At 40.3% G+C, this 19068-nt stretch overlaps 1 protein-coding gene across 2 annotated transcripts in view; it reads right to left on the bottom strand.

Moving 5' to 3' along the window:
- Window positions 1-19068, bottom strand: part of MAMDC2 (MAM domain containing 2) — a 151790-nt gene that overhangs the window by 36983 nt on the left and 95739 nt on the right. For both annotated transcript variants that reach the window (XR_011233927.1, XM_069474127.1), the window contains exon 9: window positions 17014-17279. Coding sequence is in view for 1 of the 2 variants with exons in the window: in XM_069474127.1 (XP_069330228.1) it covers window positions 17014-17279 (266 nt within the window). In the remaining variant the exon portion in view is untranslated. The remainder of the gene's footprint in view (window positions 1-17013; window positions 17280-19068) is intronic.

Consider the following 19068-nt stretch of genomic DNA (forward strand, 5'->3'; position numbering starts at 1 on the left):
ATAGAGACAATTGTTAGCCTGATTTTCATTGATTCCCAAGGCAAGGTATAAATCCCTGACTTGATGAGGAGCTACAGTTTAAAGCTTACATAACTCTGACCCCTTTCTAGCTATACCACAACTTATTTAAGCAACTCTTAAAAATTAGACAGTGGGTAGTTTCCAATTTCTCAATATTACAAACATTACTGGGATGAACACTGGTAACTAAATCTTTGTGCATAACCATGATTATTCCTTTATGATAAATCCCTATAAGTAGAATTGTTATGTCAAAAGGCACACATGTTTGGGAGCTTTCTTTCTGATTCATGTAATTGAATTGTCATTGATTTACCCCCATATCAGAGCATAAGAGAATTCTTATTTCCTTGCATCTTTATCTTTCCAGGGTAACGTAATATATATACATACACATATATATTTATGTATATATATACAGACACACATACAGTCACACATCATATAATGATGTTTCAGTCATTGATGTACTGTATATATATGGTGGTACCATAAGATTATACTAGCATAATTTTACTGTGCCTTTTCTATGTTTAGATACACAAATACTTGCCATCGTGTTGTAATTATCTACAGTATTCAGTACAGTAACATCCTCTACAGGTCTATAGTCTAGGATCAATAGGCTATAACAAATAGCCCAGGTGTGTAGTAAGCTACACCATCTACGTTTGTGTAAGTTCACTCTATGATGTTCACACAACGATGAGATTGCTTAACAACACATTTCTCAGAATGTATCCTTGTCATTAAGCAACACATGATTATATATTCATACATATGTATATTTGAATATATATTCTATTTATCAATTAAAAAAGAAATGTTTCACTTTAGACCCCCCCCAAATATATATGTGTGTATATATATAAATAGGTCCATGTATTTACATATGCATATATATTTTTGGATCTAAAGTGAAAGATTTTTTAAACATAATACATTTTTTAAATATATAAATACATATATTTTACCTATATAAATACATATATATTTTCTGGTTGAAAGTGAAAGATTTCTTTTTTAATTAATAAATCAAACAATACAAATAGTATGTAGTATAAAGACAGCTGTTAATCTAAACATCACACCAGGGTATTATATTTTAAAAATACTTTTATCCATTTGATAGACATGTGTTAATTTATTATTTTTAAGATTTTCCTTGATTATAAATGAGGTTGGATATATTTGTGCATTTATTTTCTAGTTGTATTTCTTTTTTTCTGATTTGCCTGTTTATATCCTATATCTGCTTTCCTATTTCTTAGTTTACCTTTTGCTTATTGATTTATTAGAGTAAATGTATACATTTTTATTAAATGTATTAAGAGTTTGTCCTATATGTTGCAAACTTTTTTCTGGCTTGACAGATTTGTTTATTAGGCGTTCCTTGTTTGAAGAATAAAACAAAGGAAGAACCAAATGTCTTGGTTTGAAGACTGAGATGAAATGGAAGGCTGCAAACAGTAATTTGTCCTTGAGAATTGTGTAGATACACACGTACTCTGATATTATGTAGAAAACAGAAGCTTGTGGCCCATCAGTGGCGTGATGGGAGATGCCGTAGGGAATGGTTTGTGGACTTGCTGGAGAGAGACTTCTACTAGAGGTGGGTACTGAAAAGATAGAGCAGAAAATATCTGCAAAACGACATACAAGAGAGGGAGAAAAAGGTGGGGATTGCCGTACAAAAGGAAATAAGATATCTTTTCCCCTGGTGAAATTAGAGAGTCTCTATCACTGCGTGAACTGTCCATTCCAACTGTGTGGATGGAGCTGGTGGCTAAAGAGACCAGCAAATGCTCACCTGGATAATGAGCTCAGAATGCCAGAGACTGCCCAGAGAATCTCAATGTGAGCATCAACAAATAATATTGCATCATCCAGAGCTTGGGAAAAGATTCCCTAAAAATGCAGCTATTGGAAGGCTGTAAAATACTCACAAGACAGAAATTTGAGAGCATGGAGGAGAGATAATGTTTTCAGGTTCATAAACAAACCTTGGAATAAATGTTTGCCTAATTAAGGTTATTAGTAAAACTATGAAGAAAGAATGCCTATTCTGTCTTTTCAGACCTCTCCATGGTTCTGGGAGGACAAATTGCCAATCCAGCAGTATTCCATGAAATTAATTACTCAGGAAAGAATGCACTGACATAAACACTATGCTCACATAATCTATGTGTTAGCAACTACCAGTTGTGTTAATCAGTCTTTCCAGTAATTTTCTCATAAGTTGACATGAAATACAGAAGCCCAAATAAATACCTGAAAGGAAATGAAACAGAAGGAAAACAAGAGTATGCGAACCCTGCCTCACTCATACTTAATATAGAATTCTTGGACTGACAACTGATGCTGAGTTTAGCTTGAAAAACTCAAGATCAAGCTTCTTTTCCATTCTTAGTCCGTCTATTCAATTTGACATTAAAACTTATTCCACTTGACAGTATAATGTCCTTGTTTGTGTACGGAACCACCCTAACACATCTGGTAGCTGCTATAATGTGCTGATTACCTTGTCAGTAATTAATGATCTTGCTATTTCTGCTTTGCATTCAGCTGCCCTGCTTTAATAATGCCGCCGCATTCGTATCCTGGAGCAATCCTCTCTCAATGTTCCCAGACATCATGAAATGTGATAGGAAATTCATCTTCTCTCATGTTTCTTGTTTACACATTGGTTTTCTGGTTCCTTAATCCCTCTATAGCAGGGTATCTTGCTGTTAAATAGCTGCCTCTTTATAAATCCCTACAGAAACTTTCTAGACTTGTTCTTCTATTTGAGTAAAATCTTAGATATTGCCTTTAAAAATTTCAGAATCCTAGGTATTTTACATTTAGTCAGATTTTCATTATTTAAGGGCATAATTAAAAGGAAAGTTTTAAAAGTAGAAATCTGAATCATAGACTTAAATTTCAACTTTATTTTCCTAAGAGGAAAAGATTTTTGTAAGAGAAAATAAAGAAATAGAAAAAAAATCCACAAGAACTGTGTTGCGCAATGTTAAAACACAGTTCCTGCCCTTAAGATGCCTAAAAATATAACAGGAAGTGGAAGAGACCTAGAGGTCATCTTAAAATATGTCCTCATTTCATAGAAAGGTGACATGAAATTCTGATTTACATAGTCAATGCCAGAGTCAGGCCAAGCCTTCATTTTCCTGAACTGGGGCTCTTTCATTGCACAAATATCATTCCAACGAGTAAAACACAAATCAATGACATCAAAGATTCAAAGAGGAAGGGACATTGGAGATGGTCTTTGAGAGAAGTATCACATTTTTTCAGGTACTTATAATGATTCCTGCAGCAAGATCAATGAGAAATACTTTGCTGTTGCTAAACTCTGAGGGAGCATTGGAAGAAGAAGGCAGAGGGCAGAGGATGAGGATTTGAAGAGTAGGAAACTACACTGGAACAAAGACAATAATTGAAGATGCATCTGTCAAGAAGTCTGGAGACTAAAGGAATGCGATAGAGTGGCAGCTTAAATGGGTACAGAGATGAAAGAAAAGTTTGCTGTTCATTTGTGTCAAATGCAGGAGACCAACACATGTTGCCAGTGTGCAAAGGACTGATGGAGATTGGAGATTTACAAGAGAGGGAATAATTTATGAAATAAAGTCCCACAGAAGGCAGGCAGTTGAGATCAAATGCAAAGATGGGCGGGTTGGTTTTGACTAAGAGCAAGGATAATACTTTCTTTGTCAGATTGATCAGGGGATGAAGAGAGGCAGGCGAAGTTTCAGAGATGAACAGAACTGAAGGAGCTTGTGTTGGATGCCTTCATCCTTTTGGGATATGAACCCATGAGGTCACATCCTAAGAATGAGGCTGGGAGAGCCAAGTTGGAAACTTGCGAGTGAAAATGGATCAAATGGATGTGACCCTCTGGGGTGGGGAGTGAGAAAGTCAATAAGAGATGAGATGAGTAAAAGGCTTCCCCAGAAACATGGAGGGGATAGTGGAGATTAGTCTTATTTTCTCCAGCTGTACGGATAAGCCTGGGGTAAAGATGAAAGCAGCTGCCTGGGCTTCCCAGGGATCAGGAGGGCTAAGGTGGAGATGCCGGGAGGACCCGGGGGTGGAGAGGCAATGATGGAAGCAACTGCATTGATGACCATGAACACAGAATGGAGGCTGGAGACGCTGTGTTGGAGGGCAGGGAAGGGATCCAGGGAATCGGGGGGCTGGTAAAACCTGATAGAGGTCCCCGAGAATAGCGAAATGGCACAATGTAGAAATGGGAAGTTGTCTCGAAGGGAAGAATCACAGCTCTTGGTGTTCGGAAATATCATCATAAAAAGCCCCAAACCAGACTCAGCATATATGTGTCCATGTGTGTCCTATATCCACTCCAGCAGAGAATTTCTTCTTTTAAGTACTCAAAATGAAATTCCTTCCAGGACAAATTGCTGGGGTGCTGTGCCATAAGGGATGACAGTTTATCTGACACAAAGGCAGAAACATTAACTCTCCCTTCTTCCTTTGATGGAATTACGTTGTTCTTCTTTGCCATCAACACATATTCATTGATAATTCAGTTCTCTTTCTTAAGTATTTATTGAGCAACTACTCTCTTCCAGAAATTATGTTGGCATTAGAAATAAAAAATAAACAAGACACAGATCCTTATCCTCCAGAAGCTTACATCTGACTTAAGTAGCTAGGCAGGTAAGTAGACAATTTCAGTATAATGCATTAAGTACTATGAGAGTAGTTTGATGCTGGCAGGAGCTACACAAGGCAAGGGTTTCAGGCCACATGCTTTGAGGGAATTGCCACCTTTGACGAGGTTAAAACAGGATTCTTTAATGTAGACCTTATCAAGGGTTTCTAATATGTTCCTGTGCATTGTGAATCTTCATGTGTGGGTGGAGAAGTAGAGATCCAGTATGCAGAATTCCACAAACTTATCTGACCGCAGAATCCCTTTTCAGTGGACTATCTCGAGGGATTTGTCTTCCATCAGACATTAAGCGAGAAGGGCTGACATAAGATACTCAGTAAAAAATGTATGTATCTATATATTTTTGAACTGGTTAAATATATAAATGCTTTTTGAAGTTTATTTGTTTTTTGGTCCTATAACAGAGTAAAGGTTTGTAGACTTAAAAGAGTTTACCATAAAGATTTTAATGACTGCTGGTCTGATCATTAAGCTTGATCGGATGAAACAGAATGCCTAGTCATTCTCTCATTTATGGACTGTTCAGTTTTTCTCCAAAAGAAATATTTAATGAACACAACATTGAGTTCCTCCCAGTGCTTCTAATTAAAAAACCACTGAAAGATCTTTGTTAAAGGGAATGCTATCTTCAGGCCCGAAGGTATTACAGCCTCTAATATATGTGCCATGGTGACCCAGTGTAATGTTACACCGTGAATCTGAACACATCAAGGCTAATGTTTGTGCTCCCTCATTATGGAATTTCTGACAATCACACTGTAGGCCCTCCTGACATTTGGCTTTTAGAAAAAGCATTTTGGGGCGAATTGTTCTCTCTCCTCATTACCTTCTTTAGTGGAGGAAAGTCTCAAGGTGACTCTTGATTACGTGCTGTCTATTTAGGAAAGGAGAAAAATGGACGCAGAAAACCATTTCATGATTCATGCCTTTTCAAAATGTTTCCTAAACGTTAAAACAATTATTGTAGGCTGTTCATGATTGCCTGGTCATGATTGCTTAAAAGCAGCCATTTCTTTAAGAAAGTCTAGTACTGTTAAAATAAAGATTTAACTCTGACCTAATTTTTAGTTTAAAAAATACTTTATAGCAAAAATCAAGGTGTGGAATTATTTACATACTAAAGAGATGTTGCCTATGAAACCTTAGGAGGATCAGGACCTAGAAAAAAAATTCTTTAGTCTCTTTCTCTCTGTTCAGCTAAATTTAATCCATGCTAACTATGTATCAGGTGCTATGCTAGGGGCTTTACCTGATGCATCTCATTTGGTCTTCACCATATACCATAGGCATACGGGGATACTGCTGGTATACCCATTTCACACATGAAGAAAAGTAAGAATTGGGAAGGTTACATAACTAGCCCAAATTATAGATCCGTAAGTGGCAGAGAATCCATAGCCAAGTGTCTTAAGCATTATGCTTTGTTTTCCTCTAACCCACAGCTTTCCTTTGTGTTAAACCACCTTGAATTTTGACCCTTCCAAGAAGCCGAAGTTATTTCTAAAATAGAACAATGAGAGTTAGTGATAAAGCCCTAAACTTTTTTTAGAAATCCTAGGAGTTAGGACTGGGATCCCCTCCTCACCTGATTCTACACTTCTGATGTCAGCCAGGAGAGGGCTGGGAGATACTTAGGCTTAGACATTTAGGCTTAAAAAGCATGGATTCCGAAGTTAAAAAAAACGTAGGTCTGCTTCTCAGCTCTGCCACTTAATAGCTGTGTGATGTTGAACAATATCCTTAATTTTCTGCCTGAGCTTTCCTCATCTGTTAAATGGTACTATAATGCTTTCCTTCCTAGGGAGCTGTGGCATCAGATGAAGTGCTGGCAAGTATTCAGTTAAAGTCCCTCTTGTTGGCAGCTGTGATAACATTACAGAATCTGTCCCTAAGGCTACTTTGCTAGAATGCTCTAAGGGACACACCATTGCTTCATTCCTGAGTTAGAACTTTATATTATAGTTTCTGCCAAAGATTAAATTATCTAGGGGTGACAGCAAGAAGTTATTAATCTAATTAGCCCATTGTCCTTAAAATAGCCTGGGCATATGCTGATGGGGGAAAGAAAGGTAAAGAAAGATCCAGAGTAGAAGGCCATTTGGGAAGGCACAGATGAGGTGGCACACAGGTCTCAGGAGTGAAGGAAATCAGAGAGAGGCTGAAAATCCTGACTTCTTTGTAGTTATGCCTGGGACACCCCTCACTCAGCTCAGCACTGGTCCCACACGACAACTCAGAGAGAGCGGAAAGTAATGTTCATGAAAGCAGGTACTGTCTTTGAGTTGGGCCCTGATGGATCACGCTTGGCTGGCTTCAGGAATGGGTGGTGAGGACATGAAGCATAGGCAAAGGGGCTCTTTCCTACATCAGTGACATACGTGTGACAGGCTCAGTTTAGTTCGTTTCTAGTAGAACACCTGGGTGACTATAGGCTAGTCTGACTGCACATCCGAGGATGCCAAAGACACTGAAAGGAAATACTTCACTTCCCTCATAGGAGTGTTGTGAGAATTGAATGACAAAAGGTGCCTTTGCCCCAAGACACGCTTAGGGGAGCCTCACTTTCTCCAGGTGCACAAGAACAGGCCTTCCCCAAGACTGGAGAGAGACCTTGACCTCCCAAAGATACCCTGCACTAACGGGCAGCCTTCAGAGCTGGCTAGACCATGATTCAAACCCCAGCCCTGCCACTTACCAACCTTAGAAAGTTCACTCATTCATTCTTTTAGCCATTCATTGACCACATAGGTACCGAACAAAATGTATTGAACAGAATTTTACTTTGCACCAGGGCACAGTGCTAGATGCTGTGGATACAGAGATGAACAAGACAGACAAGGTCCCTGTCCTCATGTAAGTTATATTTTCATGAGAGAAGAGAGATGGATAAAGAACAAGTGAGCAAATAAACAAATGAGATAATTTGAGATTGAGATAAATGTTATGCACTAGGCAATTTATTAAGGAATAATGGGGATGGGGAAAGAAAGGATTAACTGGGTGGTAGGACAGTTCCTCTCCAAGAGGAAGCACTTGACCTGGGACAGAACCATGAGAGCCAGCTTGACATGGGAATAGCTGCAGAAAGAGCTTCCTCTCCGGAGGGGGCTGCAACCACAAGGCCCCAGTGAAGGAAAGACCTTGGGGCTCAAGGAACAGGGAAAAGGGCCCTGTGACTGTGCAGACAGTGTGACTGTGTGATCACCGCAGAACGAAGGGAGATGAAGTCAGCAAAGTAGGCAGGGAACAGATCCTGCCTTGTACGCCACAGCAAGGGATGAACTTTATTCTAAAGGCCATAGAACAGTTTCACACAAGGGAATGCCATGATCTAATTTCTGTTTCAAGAAGACGATTCTGGATGCTGCATGCAGAGGGAGAGCACAAGGTGGAAGCAGCGAAACCAGATAGAAAGATACTGAAGTAGGTTGGGTGAGAAATGGTGGCTCAGACCAGGGTGGTGGCTGGGGAGACAGAGAAGTGGATGTATTTGAGATGAATTTTAGAGGTATCATGGAAGGATTTTGTCTGGAATTTGGGGGAGAGTGGCAAGGAACCAGGAAGAATTAAACTACTTTAATTTCATAAAACTTCAGTTTATTCACTTGTAAATTTGGAATCTGTTACTGTAACATAATGTTTAAGGATTAAACAAGAGAACATATGCTGCCTGGCACAAAGTAGGTACTTGATAAACAGCCAAGCTGTCCCTTGTTCTGACCCAGGTTGAACTGGGAACCTCTAAGTGTTCCAGCAAGTTCATTTCAGAATCTCAGTTATTAAAAATTCAAACTATTATAAAATGTATGCTAAGCCCGATAGGCTCAGAAAAATCTCTCAAACTGTCATCAGTTTGGAGTTAGTTAAAGTAAACACTGAGTTATTAAACTGTAGAGAACAGCCAATAGAAGCTTCTAGACAGATTGTAACAGCTGACAAGTGTTCACCATATGCTTATTTTGGTGCTCTGTGACTTAAATAAAACTCCTTTCTAAATGGCAAGAATATTTGGAGAGCCACGTACTCTCTGTGGACAGAAACCACATGTGGGAAACAATCACACAGGGTTTGGTGTCGTATCTCTGGAAAACTCTTGATCTCTGAAGATTTGACGGGGGTTTCCTGGCTTACAGGGTACACACAAGGACTGCAGATCTGACTCTCGCTTTCTGAGTCACTCATGACGGAAAAGTCACCTAAGGGCAGGAAGACCACTCATCCAACTCTGTCCCTGCCTGGCTGTGTGGTCACAGGAACATCTCTCAGCATTTCAGGGGGGGACCTGGGCATGGATGCTGCATAGATATGCCCTTGCCCAGGCCTCTGGCCGCCACAAAACCTGCTGGTCTACCATGGCTGGTTTCAGTGTAGCTGAGCTGGATACAAGACAAACACATGGTCTTTCTTGTTGCTTGTTCCTTTTCTGCTTTATCATGGTTAGCTATTTAGAGCAATAGTTCTCTATGTTGCATGTTACAATCCCTTGGTGCACTTTATAAAATACTAATTCCCAGGCCCTGTGCCAAGAGATTCTGGCCTAATCGGTATAGTTGATGCTATAATATGCTGCCCAGACAACCCTTTAGGAATGAAGAGCTTATCTCCCAGCTGCTGAAGGTGCTGTCAGCAAACAGTACTCAGATTGTCAGACCACTCTGGGAAGTGTCTTGGCTGAAGAGAGCTGCCTTGTTCAAGGCAACACCTCTTCCTGAGGTAGCCAGCATCTAATGATTGATCAATATGGAACTATATAGACAATATTGCTCAATTCAGGACAACTCCGAAGGGCCACACCAGCTTCAGAGCTCTGTGCAAGCGAGTTGAGGCGTTCACTGAGAATGCACTGCAGCCCAGCAGCTCCCCTGCCTGACCCCGCTTCCTTCCTTTCCCTTCCTTTAGTAAGGAGCCCAAGAGCACACCCTCGTAAACTTCCCGCATGCTAATCTCCATCTTAGTGTCTGCTTTCCATGGTTTGAGGTAACACTTGGGCATCAGTGTTTTAAAACTCTCCAGGCAATTTTAATGAGGGTCAACAACCCCTGATCAAAAGTCAGAATGTGACAGTCAACAGACAACTATTGAGCATCAACTGTGTGCCAAGGACTGTGCTAGGTTTTTGGCTCCAGATGGAAAAGTAAAGAAGAAAGAGATTAAGAAAACTGACTATTTCTCATGCCTGTAATCCCAGTGATTTGGGAGGTTGAAGTGGGAGGATCACCTGTGGCCAGGAGTTCAAGACCAGCCTGGACAAGAAGGTGAGACACTGTCTCTACAAAAAAAAATTAGCTAAGCACAGTGGCACATGCCTGTAGTTCCAGCTATTTGGGAAGCTGAAGCAGAAGGATTGCTTGAATACAGGAATTTGAGGTTGCAGTAAATTATGACTGTGCCACTGCACTCCAGCCTGACACTCAGATAGAGTGAGACCTTGTCTCTAAAAAATGAAAAACAAAACAAGAACTATGACTGCAAAGCTAGTAAGTGGTAGAATTAGGATTTAAAACTAGCCAGACTCCTGTGTATATGCTCCTAATCGCTGTGTTCAGCTGTCTCCAAGATGATGAAGAAGAAGCATAGGCTGCCCAGGGAGCCCTAACCTGGCCATACTGGTTAGGGATGGGGGTAGAGTCAGAGAAGGATTCCCTGACGAAGTGAGATTTAAGTTAATATCTAAATAAGAGGAGTCTAGGGAGAGGCAACAGAATATGCAACCACCCAAGTTAAGAGAGAGCACAGTATGTCCCAGGAACTGATTATTTGGTGTGATTAGAACTGAGACAACAAGAGGCGAAGCTGGGGAGGTGTCTGATATCAGAGCACACAGAGCCTTTTCTCTAACAGCAATAGGAAGCCAAAGGGTTCCTGTGGGGGAGGATTGCATCGTGATAACCCTGCTGCCAGACAGAGGACAGATTGCAGGGCAACAAGAATGGATGGCAGGTGGGGTTGGTTTTTAATTTCAATTTTCAGAATCAACTTATAGGCCAATGGTTCTCATCCAAGGATAGGATGGCACTTCTGGGGCCATTTGGAAACATGTGGAAATATTTTTGGTTGCTACAGTAATCACAGATGTTAAAAATCTGGTAATGTGAGGGATGGCCCCACACAAAGGCACAACTGTCCTATTCAAAATGCCACTGGGGCCCTCGTTGGGAAATCCAGCCATATGCAAGCACAGAAGGCTTAATTGTAGGAATAGAAATGTTACAATCCATAGCAATTTAAAAGTAATTGTATATCTGTGAGAATTTGGAAAGTGAAGCAGGCACAAGAGATAAAGGGAAGTGTAGGGGTATAAATGTATTCATCTTACACAGTGGGTATCAAGAGGTACTGTCTAAAGTTTATGGGTCCAAATGATGATTAAGTATATTAAAGTTATAAAGAGAATCAAGAGAAAAGTTCAAAATGAAAACAGCCCTTTCACCTGTGACCTCTGCCTGGGCTGGGATGCCTTCTGGAGCTCCAAACACTTGTGGAGGGCCAGTTATGGACTTTGGCAAAGTGCAATGCCAGGATAACTTGAAAATAAGGCATACTTCATCCATGTGAATACAGGAAATAGTGGCAGGAAGACAGTCTGCATGTGGAGTTTTCAGATGCCTTCACTTGAATGAGAAACCTGCCTGTCAGGATTTCAGATGTCTGACAGCCCTGTGTGACACCTAGATAAGTATTGAGAATAGAAATTAGAAAAAGCTTCACTGTATTCTTTGAAGTTTATTCAGGACATCAACAAGGTGGCAGAATAGAATGGTCCAGTGCTTAGTGCCTCACAGAAACATCAATTTGACAATTATCAATATGCAAAAATATATCCACAAGAGCTAAGGAAACCAAGTGAGAGATTACAAGGTATAGCATAGAAATAACATGCATTGAAGAGGGTAGGAAAGACAATGTCACAGAACCCACATCATCCCTTCACTATCCCCAGGCAGCACAGCTCAGATATCCTTTGCATGGGAAAGAAGAATGAATTAAAAACCAGATTTGCTTTGGACCCCAATACCAGCCCCACCTTAGTAAAACCCAGTGACAGGCAGTTCTCCACAGCTTCATGCTCCAGGCTGGTACCTGAGGACTTAGACTCCAGGTCAGGCCAAGTACCTATGGATCTTGGCTTCAGGCTGGCCCCAACACACAGGCTCTAGGCCCACTGCTGCAGGCTAGCTGGCCCATGTGCCACACCATATGGTGTGTTAAGAATCTTTGGATGAGCTGATTGGTGAAGAGTTTTCTCTGCTGAAGCCAGTCTTTAAAGACTAGAATAAGTTCCCACTTCTTCAAATGTACAGAAACCAACTCATGGCCACAAGGATCATGAACAATCAGGAAAATATAACACCACCAAAGGAAAAAACTGAAACACCAGTATCCAACCCTAAAGAAATGGAGATTTATGGACTGCCTGAGAAAGAATTCAAAATAATTTTAATAAAAAAGCTCAGTGAGTTACAAGAAAATACAGAAAGAGAACTAGATGAAATCAGGAAAACAATACACGAACAAAATGAGAAGTTCAACAAAGAGATAGAAATCATTAAAAAGAACCAAACAAATTCTGGAACTAGAGAATACAATACCTAAACTAGAAAATTCCATAGAGAGCTTCAACAGCAGACTCTGAAGAAGAAAGAATCTCTGAACTTGAAGACAGATCATTTGAAATAACTCAGAGGAATAAAAAGAAAAAAGAATGAAAAAGAGTGAAGAATGCCTATGGGAATTATGGGATACTGTCAAGAGAACCAACAAACACATTTTGGGTGTTCCACAAAAAGCGGAGAAAGAGGCAAAAAGTTTAAAGAAAACTTCCCTAATCTGGAGAGAGAAATTAACAACTAGATCCATGAGGCCTAGAGAACCACAAATATATTAAAGAGATCCTCATCAAGATACATTATAATCAAACTCTCAAAGACATAGAGTTTTGAAATTTATTCATATATGTACTACCTATTCAAGGATTCCTTTGAAAATCCTGCCTTCCTTCCCCATGTCACTGTTAGAAGAGGAGCCATTGGTTAACAGTTTTCTGTTTTTAAATAGCCTTAACAAATGACCTTGTTCTAGGGCATTAAGTCTGTCTGGGTAGATTTCTGAGGCCACAGCTCTGCTATAGGCAGCATAACATAATATTCAAAAGCTCTGGCTTTGTCTCTAGCTGCAAGACCATAGGCAAGCTTCTTAATTTCTTATGTAAAATAGGAATAATGCTACTTTACCCTCAATGGTAATTAATATGTATTATTAGCTGCTTAGTATAGCACATAAATGTAATAGTGGTCAATTCTACTAGACTCCTGAGCCCCAAGAGAGCAGAGACCCTTTATTTTGTTTGCTATTGTGTACTGGAAAGTGGCTGGCATATAGTAGTAGTCTCTTCAATATTAGTTGACTGCTGAATGTCAAATGATTGACCTCAAAGGTGTGAATCCCATTTTGTAACCTTTTAGGCCTTTTACCTTTGTCAAGTTTAATTCTCTCATCAAAAGAAACTTTAAGAAAAATGATGTCATAATGTCATTGATGACATGACTTCCCATATTCACCTAATGAATGTGTTTTAATAGATTTTATGGCGTAAAAATATGTCCTCAATCTCTTAATATCTTTTCCTCTGCTCAAAACTGGAAAAAGTCCTCATTATTATCTCAAATCCAGGCTCTATTCTGCCATTGAAAGTTCCATTATCAAACTTGTCACTGAGATCTTTCAAAGTTTCAGCAGCAATTCTTGCTTTTTTTATTTTTTTTTTTGAGATAGAGTCTCACTCTATCACCTGGGCTAGAGTGCAGTGGCATCATCATAGCTCACTGTAACCTCAAACTCCTGGGCTCAAGTGATCCTCTGCCTCAGCCTCCAGAGTAGCTACAACTATTTTTGTAGAGATGAAGTCTCACTATTTTGCCCAGGCTGGTCTCAAACTCCTGGCCTCAAGCAATTCTCCTGTATTGGCCTTCCAAAGTGCTGGGTTTACACGTGTGCGCCACCACACCCAGCCAGCAATTCTTGCTTTGAAGGCCTCATTCCTGGTGCAGACCCACACTCATTCCCAAGTAACCCAAATGTGAATAGAGCTCTTGACTCATCTCTGCTCACAACCAGGCCCACCTTGAGGCCAGATCCCTTGTCAATCTACTTCATAAGACCAAGATCTTCAAGGGCTGGTGATTTGTTTTTTTCCATCATTGTATCCCCAACCTTGTATAGTGTCCTTCATGAAATAGGCATTTGATGAATGAAGTCTTGTATTTTTAACTTTGGATTCCTATGTGTCTTTTTGCCACTTAGTCTCTAAGCACCTATAACACTTCTTTGAATCTCCCAAAACATCACTAAGATCCTCAATAACTAATTACTCACTTGAAAAATAAATACATAAAAAATAAAAGCATAACTAAAAGTGTGAATAAGAGAAGGGAAAGGAATAGTATCGGTAAGATAAATTCCTTATCTTTCATGTCAGGGAGTCAGCAAATACTGTTAAGGTTAATGAATCAAGAAATGGAGGTAGAAATATAATATTTAGAATATAGAGCAAACTTTCAGAAAATCAGGAAGAAAAACCATCAGAAAAACAAGAAGTAAAATTAGAGTTTGAGTTCAGGAGTAGGAAGTGGTGAGAGAAACTCTGACTTTTCATTTTATTCATTCTCTTAAATATTTTCTGCATGTTTATTTCCATCTGTGTATGTTATATAAGTGAGTGAACTTTAGTTTCCTGCCTTACTTAATGCATGCCTCTGTGATGGACATCAAATGGTTCTCTCACTTTCTGAGGAGCTAGTTCTATTCAGCAGGGACCTGTCAACAACTATGGGTCACCTTCAGACATGTGTCCATGTACCCATAGTTTTCAAGTGTTGAACTGTACCGTCTCCTCATCTGCACTGGGGCTGAATCCATGAGTATATTCTTCCGAGTGCTGTAAGAACTTCCCTGCCCCTACTGGGTCTAGATCCATTTTTCCCTAAATGGAACTGTGGGAAGAGGGCGAAGGAGACTGTGTAGTCGCTGGGAAGCTTGGTAGTCAGCCTCCGGAGAAGAAAGGAACAAATTCTCCAGGGCACCCTTATCTGCTGGGAGGCTCCTTTCAACTGCGTGGGAGTCAGGTACAAGCAGGGATTCACTATAAAGGAATGAGCACATTCCTAACAAGCCATGTGTCTGTGAGCAGAGGACATGGGAAGGAGAGGAGTCGAGCGATGAGCAGGAGTTAGAATCCAGCATAGCCTGAATCTGAACCATTCAAACACCAGCTCAGTTGGGGCTCTATTTGCCATTAATTTTTATAACAACTACTCCTCTATCTTTCTGTGCAGCCCTTTCGAGGAACAGTGACATGACACGTACTACAGTGAGTTGCTTACTTAGTCTTCTATCACCTATGATCTCCTCTTCCAGGGTAGGATCTGAGCCTCATTCATCTTTATATCCCTTGCACTGAGCATATACCTAATAAATGCTGGTTGAGTAAATGAATAAATAAAAGCCAAATGAATAAACAAAATGCTCATTATATCCTCCCTTTTTTTAAACGTTAGCAAAACAAGGTATGGAGTATAACAAAAATTCCATTACTTTCTGGTGCATCCCTGATTGTGTGACTGGTGCATGTCTATTTGTGTGTGTACGTGTGTGTGTGTGTGTGTGTGTGTATTACCATAACTCCTTGCAGGAGTTAGATAATTGGTAATGGGAATGCAAGTTAAGCCTTCGGGATCCCTAAGAGGTGCAGGGAGGCTTGGACTTCTCCAGGACTAATGGATTAAAGAGGAAATTCAATTACCCCGCAAGTGTGGGATGACATTTGTAGAAAGAAAGGTTCACTCAAAAAATATTTGGAATTGTCTTGGCAATAAGCTTAAAGATCATGAGCCTAGGCTACAAGTAGAAACTTGGCACTAGAAATACCAATTTGTTTCCTCTCTTGCCCAGGGAGCTGAGCCAAATATCTATTTAGTCAGGTGAACAAAGTATGATGGAATTAAGCAGGAGATACCTACAGCAACACTACCTCTTTAATTAGCCTAAAAATAATAACAAGCAGTGCCTGTGAGATAAAATTTCTATGCGTCTCCTCTATTGGAGGTATTATAGATTGGTTTAACCCTTTTGGAAATCAGTAAGTCAAAGAGGCCACCATGCCATCTTTGTCTAGCAACGGAAAAGAACTTTGTAAAGATTTTCAGACATCTTTGATTAAGCATTGTAAAGATTAATCACGCCCTGGTAGCTGTTCCAATAGATTAAAAGTAACCAGACAACACTGTGATAGGAATGGTGTACAAAATTTCCTTAGCAGGAAATTACAGATGGACACAGCTATCATTCTGTCCAGATAGTTCTAACTAAGAGAAGTCCAGAATGTTTGTGAAGGTTCTGTAGCTCTCCAGGTTTGTAGCTTCTCCTGGGGAGCCTGGACTTCGGGTAATTCCTGGATAATGAATGTGATCAATTGATTTATCCATTCATTCAAAAATGTTTATTGAGCTTCCATTGTGCGAGTTATCCGTTTGAAGGAAGGCACCTCTTTATCTTTCTTTGGGCCCCTTTCTTGCACAGGGAGGATACTCAAGAAATATTTGCTGATTGACAAACAAAATGTATTGACCCAGTTTCATATCTGGGTTTTAGTTGACAGAATTTATTGCATCTGTAAAACTTCCTTAAGTTTATGAGTTGCTAAGCTTGGGAGATTACAGCTTTCATTTTGCATTCCCCTTGCAATAAAGATCTCTTTTTGTATTTTCATTGCTATCAAAATCAGCTGCTGATGGCTCCCTTATGTAAATTCTCTCTGGCAGGGGCAGGGTTGGCTGCATATCTTTTAACGAGCTTCCTCATCTAGTGCTAAATGCTGGAGTCTTAGGTTGTTGACCTTAAAGCCTCAGCTTAGAGGTTCACTGATTTCACCTTTTCTTAAATACTAGCATTCCCATCGGTGTGTGCATGTGTGTGTGAGAGAGGCAGACAAACAGAAAGAATTATGGCTTCAACCTAAAGTTCAGCTGTTGAACTTAGACTATTTATTAATATGTACTTCCAGGCTTTGGACTATTCTCAGGGAATCTTAAGAGATAAACAAAAGCCATGATTCAGAGACCTGGAAAACAGACGAGAACTGAAGGATTAACTTGCATGTGGCTGGGGTTAGAGTGTGAGGGTGAGGCTGTTTGCCTGAGCAGAGGAAAATAAGATATCAATAGTAGACAGTAACTAAACAGAAATTCACAAACTAGTCCAGCAAGAGAACATTGTCAAAGGATGCACAGGTTCTACTGTACCTTGGTAGGCATGGGCTTCTTAAAGGTGATTTCGGCTTGCAGCCAAACACCCCTTGGAGACTCCAACAGAGACCAGATCTTTTCTTGAACCACGTGGTTCTCTTCAAAGATATAAACTGCTAGGGTATCACTCATTTTTAAAAACCCGTAGATGGCGTAATGAAAACGCAGACAATACTGCAAGTTTCCTGGTAGAGAGGGACCATAGAGCCTTCCAATGTAGCCAGGCTGAGATGTGAACTTTGTGTTGGCAAGCAAGTAATACCCTGCGAACAAGACAAAGTATTTAGTGTATGCTCAATGAAAAATAATCTAATCCAGGTTAGCAGGTGGAAAAAAATGTGGTTAAAGCAGTGGCATTTGCCAGCAGAGACTATTTCCATAGGCTTTAAATGAAAGAAGCATTTTCTAATGTCTGCAATTTGAAAAGATCTATGTAAATAAAACCTCCTTCAATTCTAAGTAAACTTTATAAACCAGTGAAGATTTCCTACTGCATATGCTCAAATTTCAGTAGTCATTTACGCCTTTCATGAAACAAAAAAGGATGAAATCATACTGGGGCTACCAGCTGGCTTGGGTTGTATACTTAGTGCTGGGTCGCAGTGGAGGGACAGCCCAGGGCAGATTTTTCCTTCTTAACTGTCCAGTGACCAATGGGGACGGAGGGATCAGAGTCTGGCCTGGCAGTCTTTGTGTGAATGGGCAGACCTCCTCTTCTTGGTCAAATGTTGAACTTGCCCCTGAAGAACAAGTTTTTAATCAGATAGTCCCTCTGAGGTGCTGAAGATCTGTGTTCTTCCCTTATTTCTAAATGGCATAAAGAAAAATAAGATCAGGAAACTCCCTCTCTCACCACCCTTATGGTCAATTTTTAATAAAACAGGTCCATGTATCCTGGAAAGCCCGGGAAGAAAAGAAAAAAAATAACACCTACTTTTTTTCTTTCCCTTTTCTGCTCATTCCCCCGTCAATTTCCTTTTGGGCACATCAAACTTTGCTACACAGTTTAGTTTTATTCAATTATTTAACTCATAAGAAAAGGAAGGTAACACTAGAGCTCGCTCTCTCTCCATACACAAAGAAGCCATGTGAGGACACCACAAGAAGGTGGCCATGTGCAAGCCAGGAAGAGAGGTCTTAAAGAGAGGCCTTCTCTGCTGAAAACCTTTAAATAGCTTCTCATTTCCTTTATAATAAACTCCCCAGTGCTCACTCTGGCCTGCCACGCCCGTGATCTGTCTCCTCTCCAACTTCCTTTTCCTCCACTGTCTCCACTCTCCCTCCCCACAGTGCAGCCACAGCCACACTGACCTTCCCGCTCTGCTCCGTGGTGTGACCAGCTTTTCCCAAACTCAAGACCTTTGCAGATGTTGTTCCTTCTGCCGGGATCACTCCCACGCTCTCAGCTAACTGCAGCTTCCCTCGGAGAAACCTTCTCTGAATCCTCCACCAAAACTTCCCTCTGTTCTCTCTCAGAGCTCATTCTTCATTTCTTTCATAGCACTAAAGGGAATCAGAATGTGCCACCCCAAAATATGCCACTTTGGCATATGAATTATTTTGAGCTAAAGGCACTTGAGAGACAGCAAATTTAGGAAGGGCTCTCTGGCCTCCCACCTTCTACCTAAATGCGGGTCATAAAATTTCCCATGAACCAGGTGTCCTCCCTGTACCAGGAAGGGAAGAACATTCTTATAACAGAAGACCGGGAGTTGACGCTAAGATGGATCTGTACAAACCAATCTGCTAAAATAACCCTTATCTTTCATTAGATTCCCCCCGTACATTTCCTAGTCACTTTCCCATACCTTACTGCCCCTAGAAGCTTTGCCTTGTCACTTCTCTATAATTTTATCATTCTTTGTTAAAAATGGTATATAAGCTCTCAGGCCTATCTGCTTCTTTGAGTGTTCATTTTTCCTATAAAGGCTCCTGTGTAAAAATGTTAAATAAAACTTATATGTTTTTCCCCTGTTAATCTCGCTTCTGCCAGTTTAATTCTCAGGCCCAGCCACAGAAACTAAGAGGGCAGACGAAAAGTATTTCTTTCCC

Source organism: Eulemur rufifrons, chromosome 7 (assembly GCF_041146395.1).
Source record: "Eulemur rufifrons isolate Redbay chromosome 7, OSU_ERuf_1, whole genome shotgun sequence".
NCBI classification, from domain to species: Eukaryota; Metazoa; Chordata; class Mammalia; order Primates; family Lemuridae; genus Eulemur; species Eulemur rufifrons.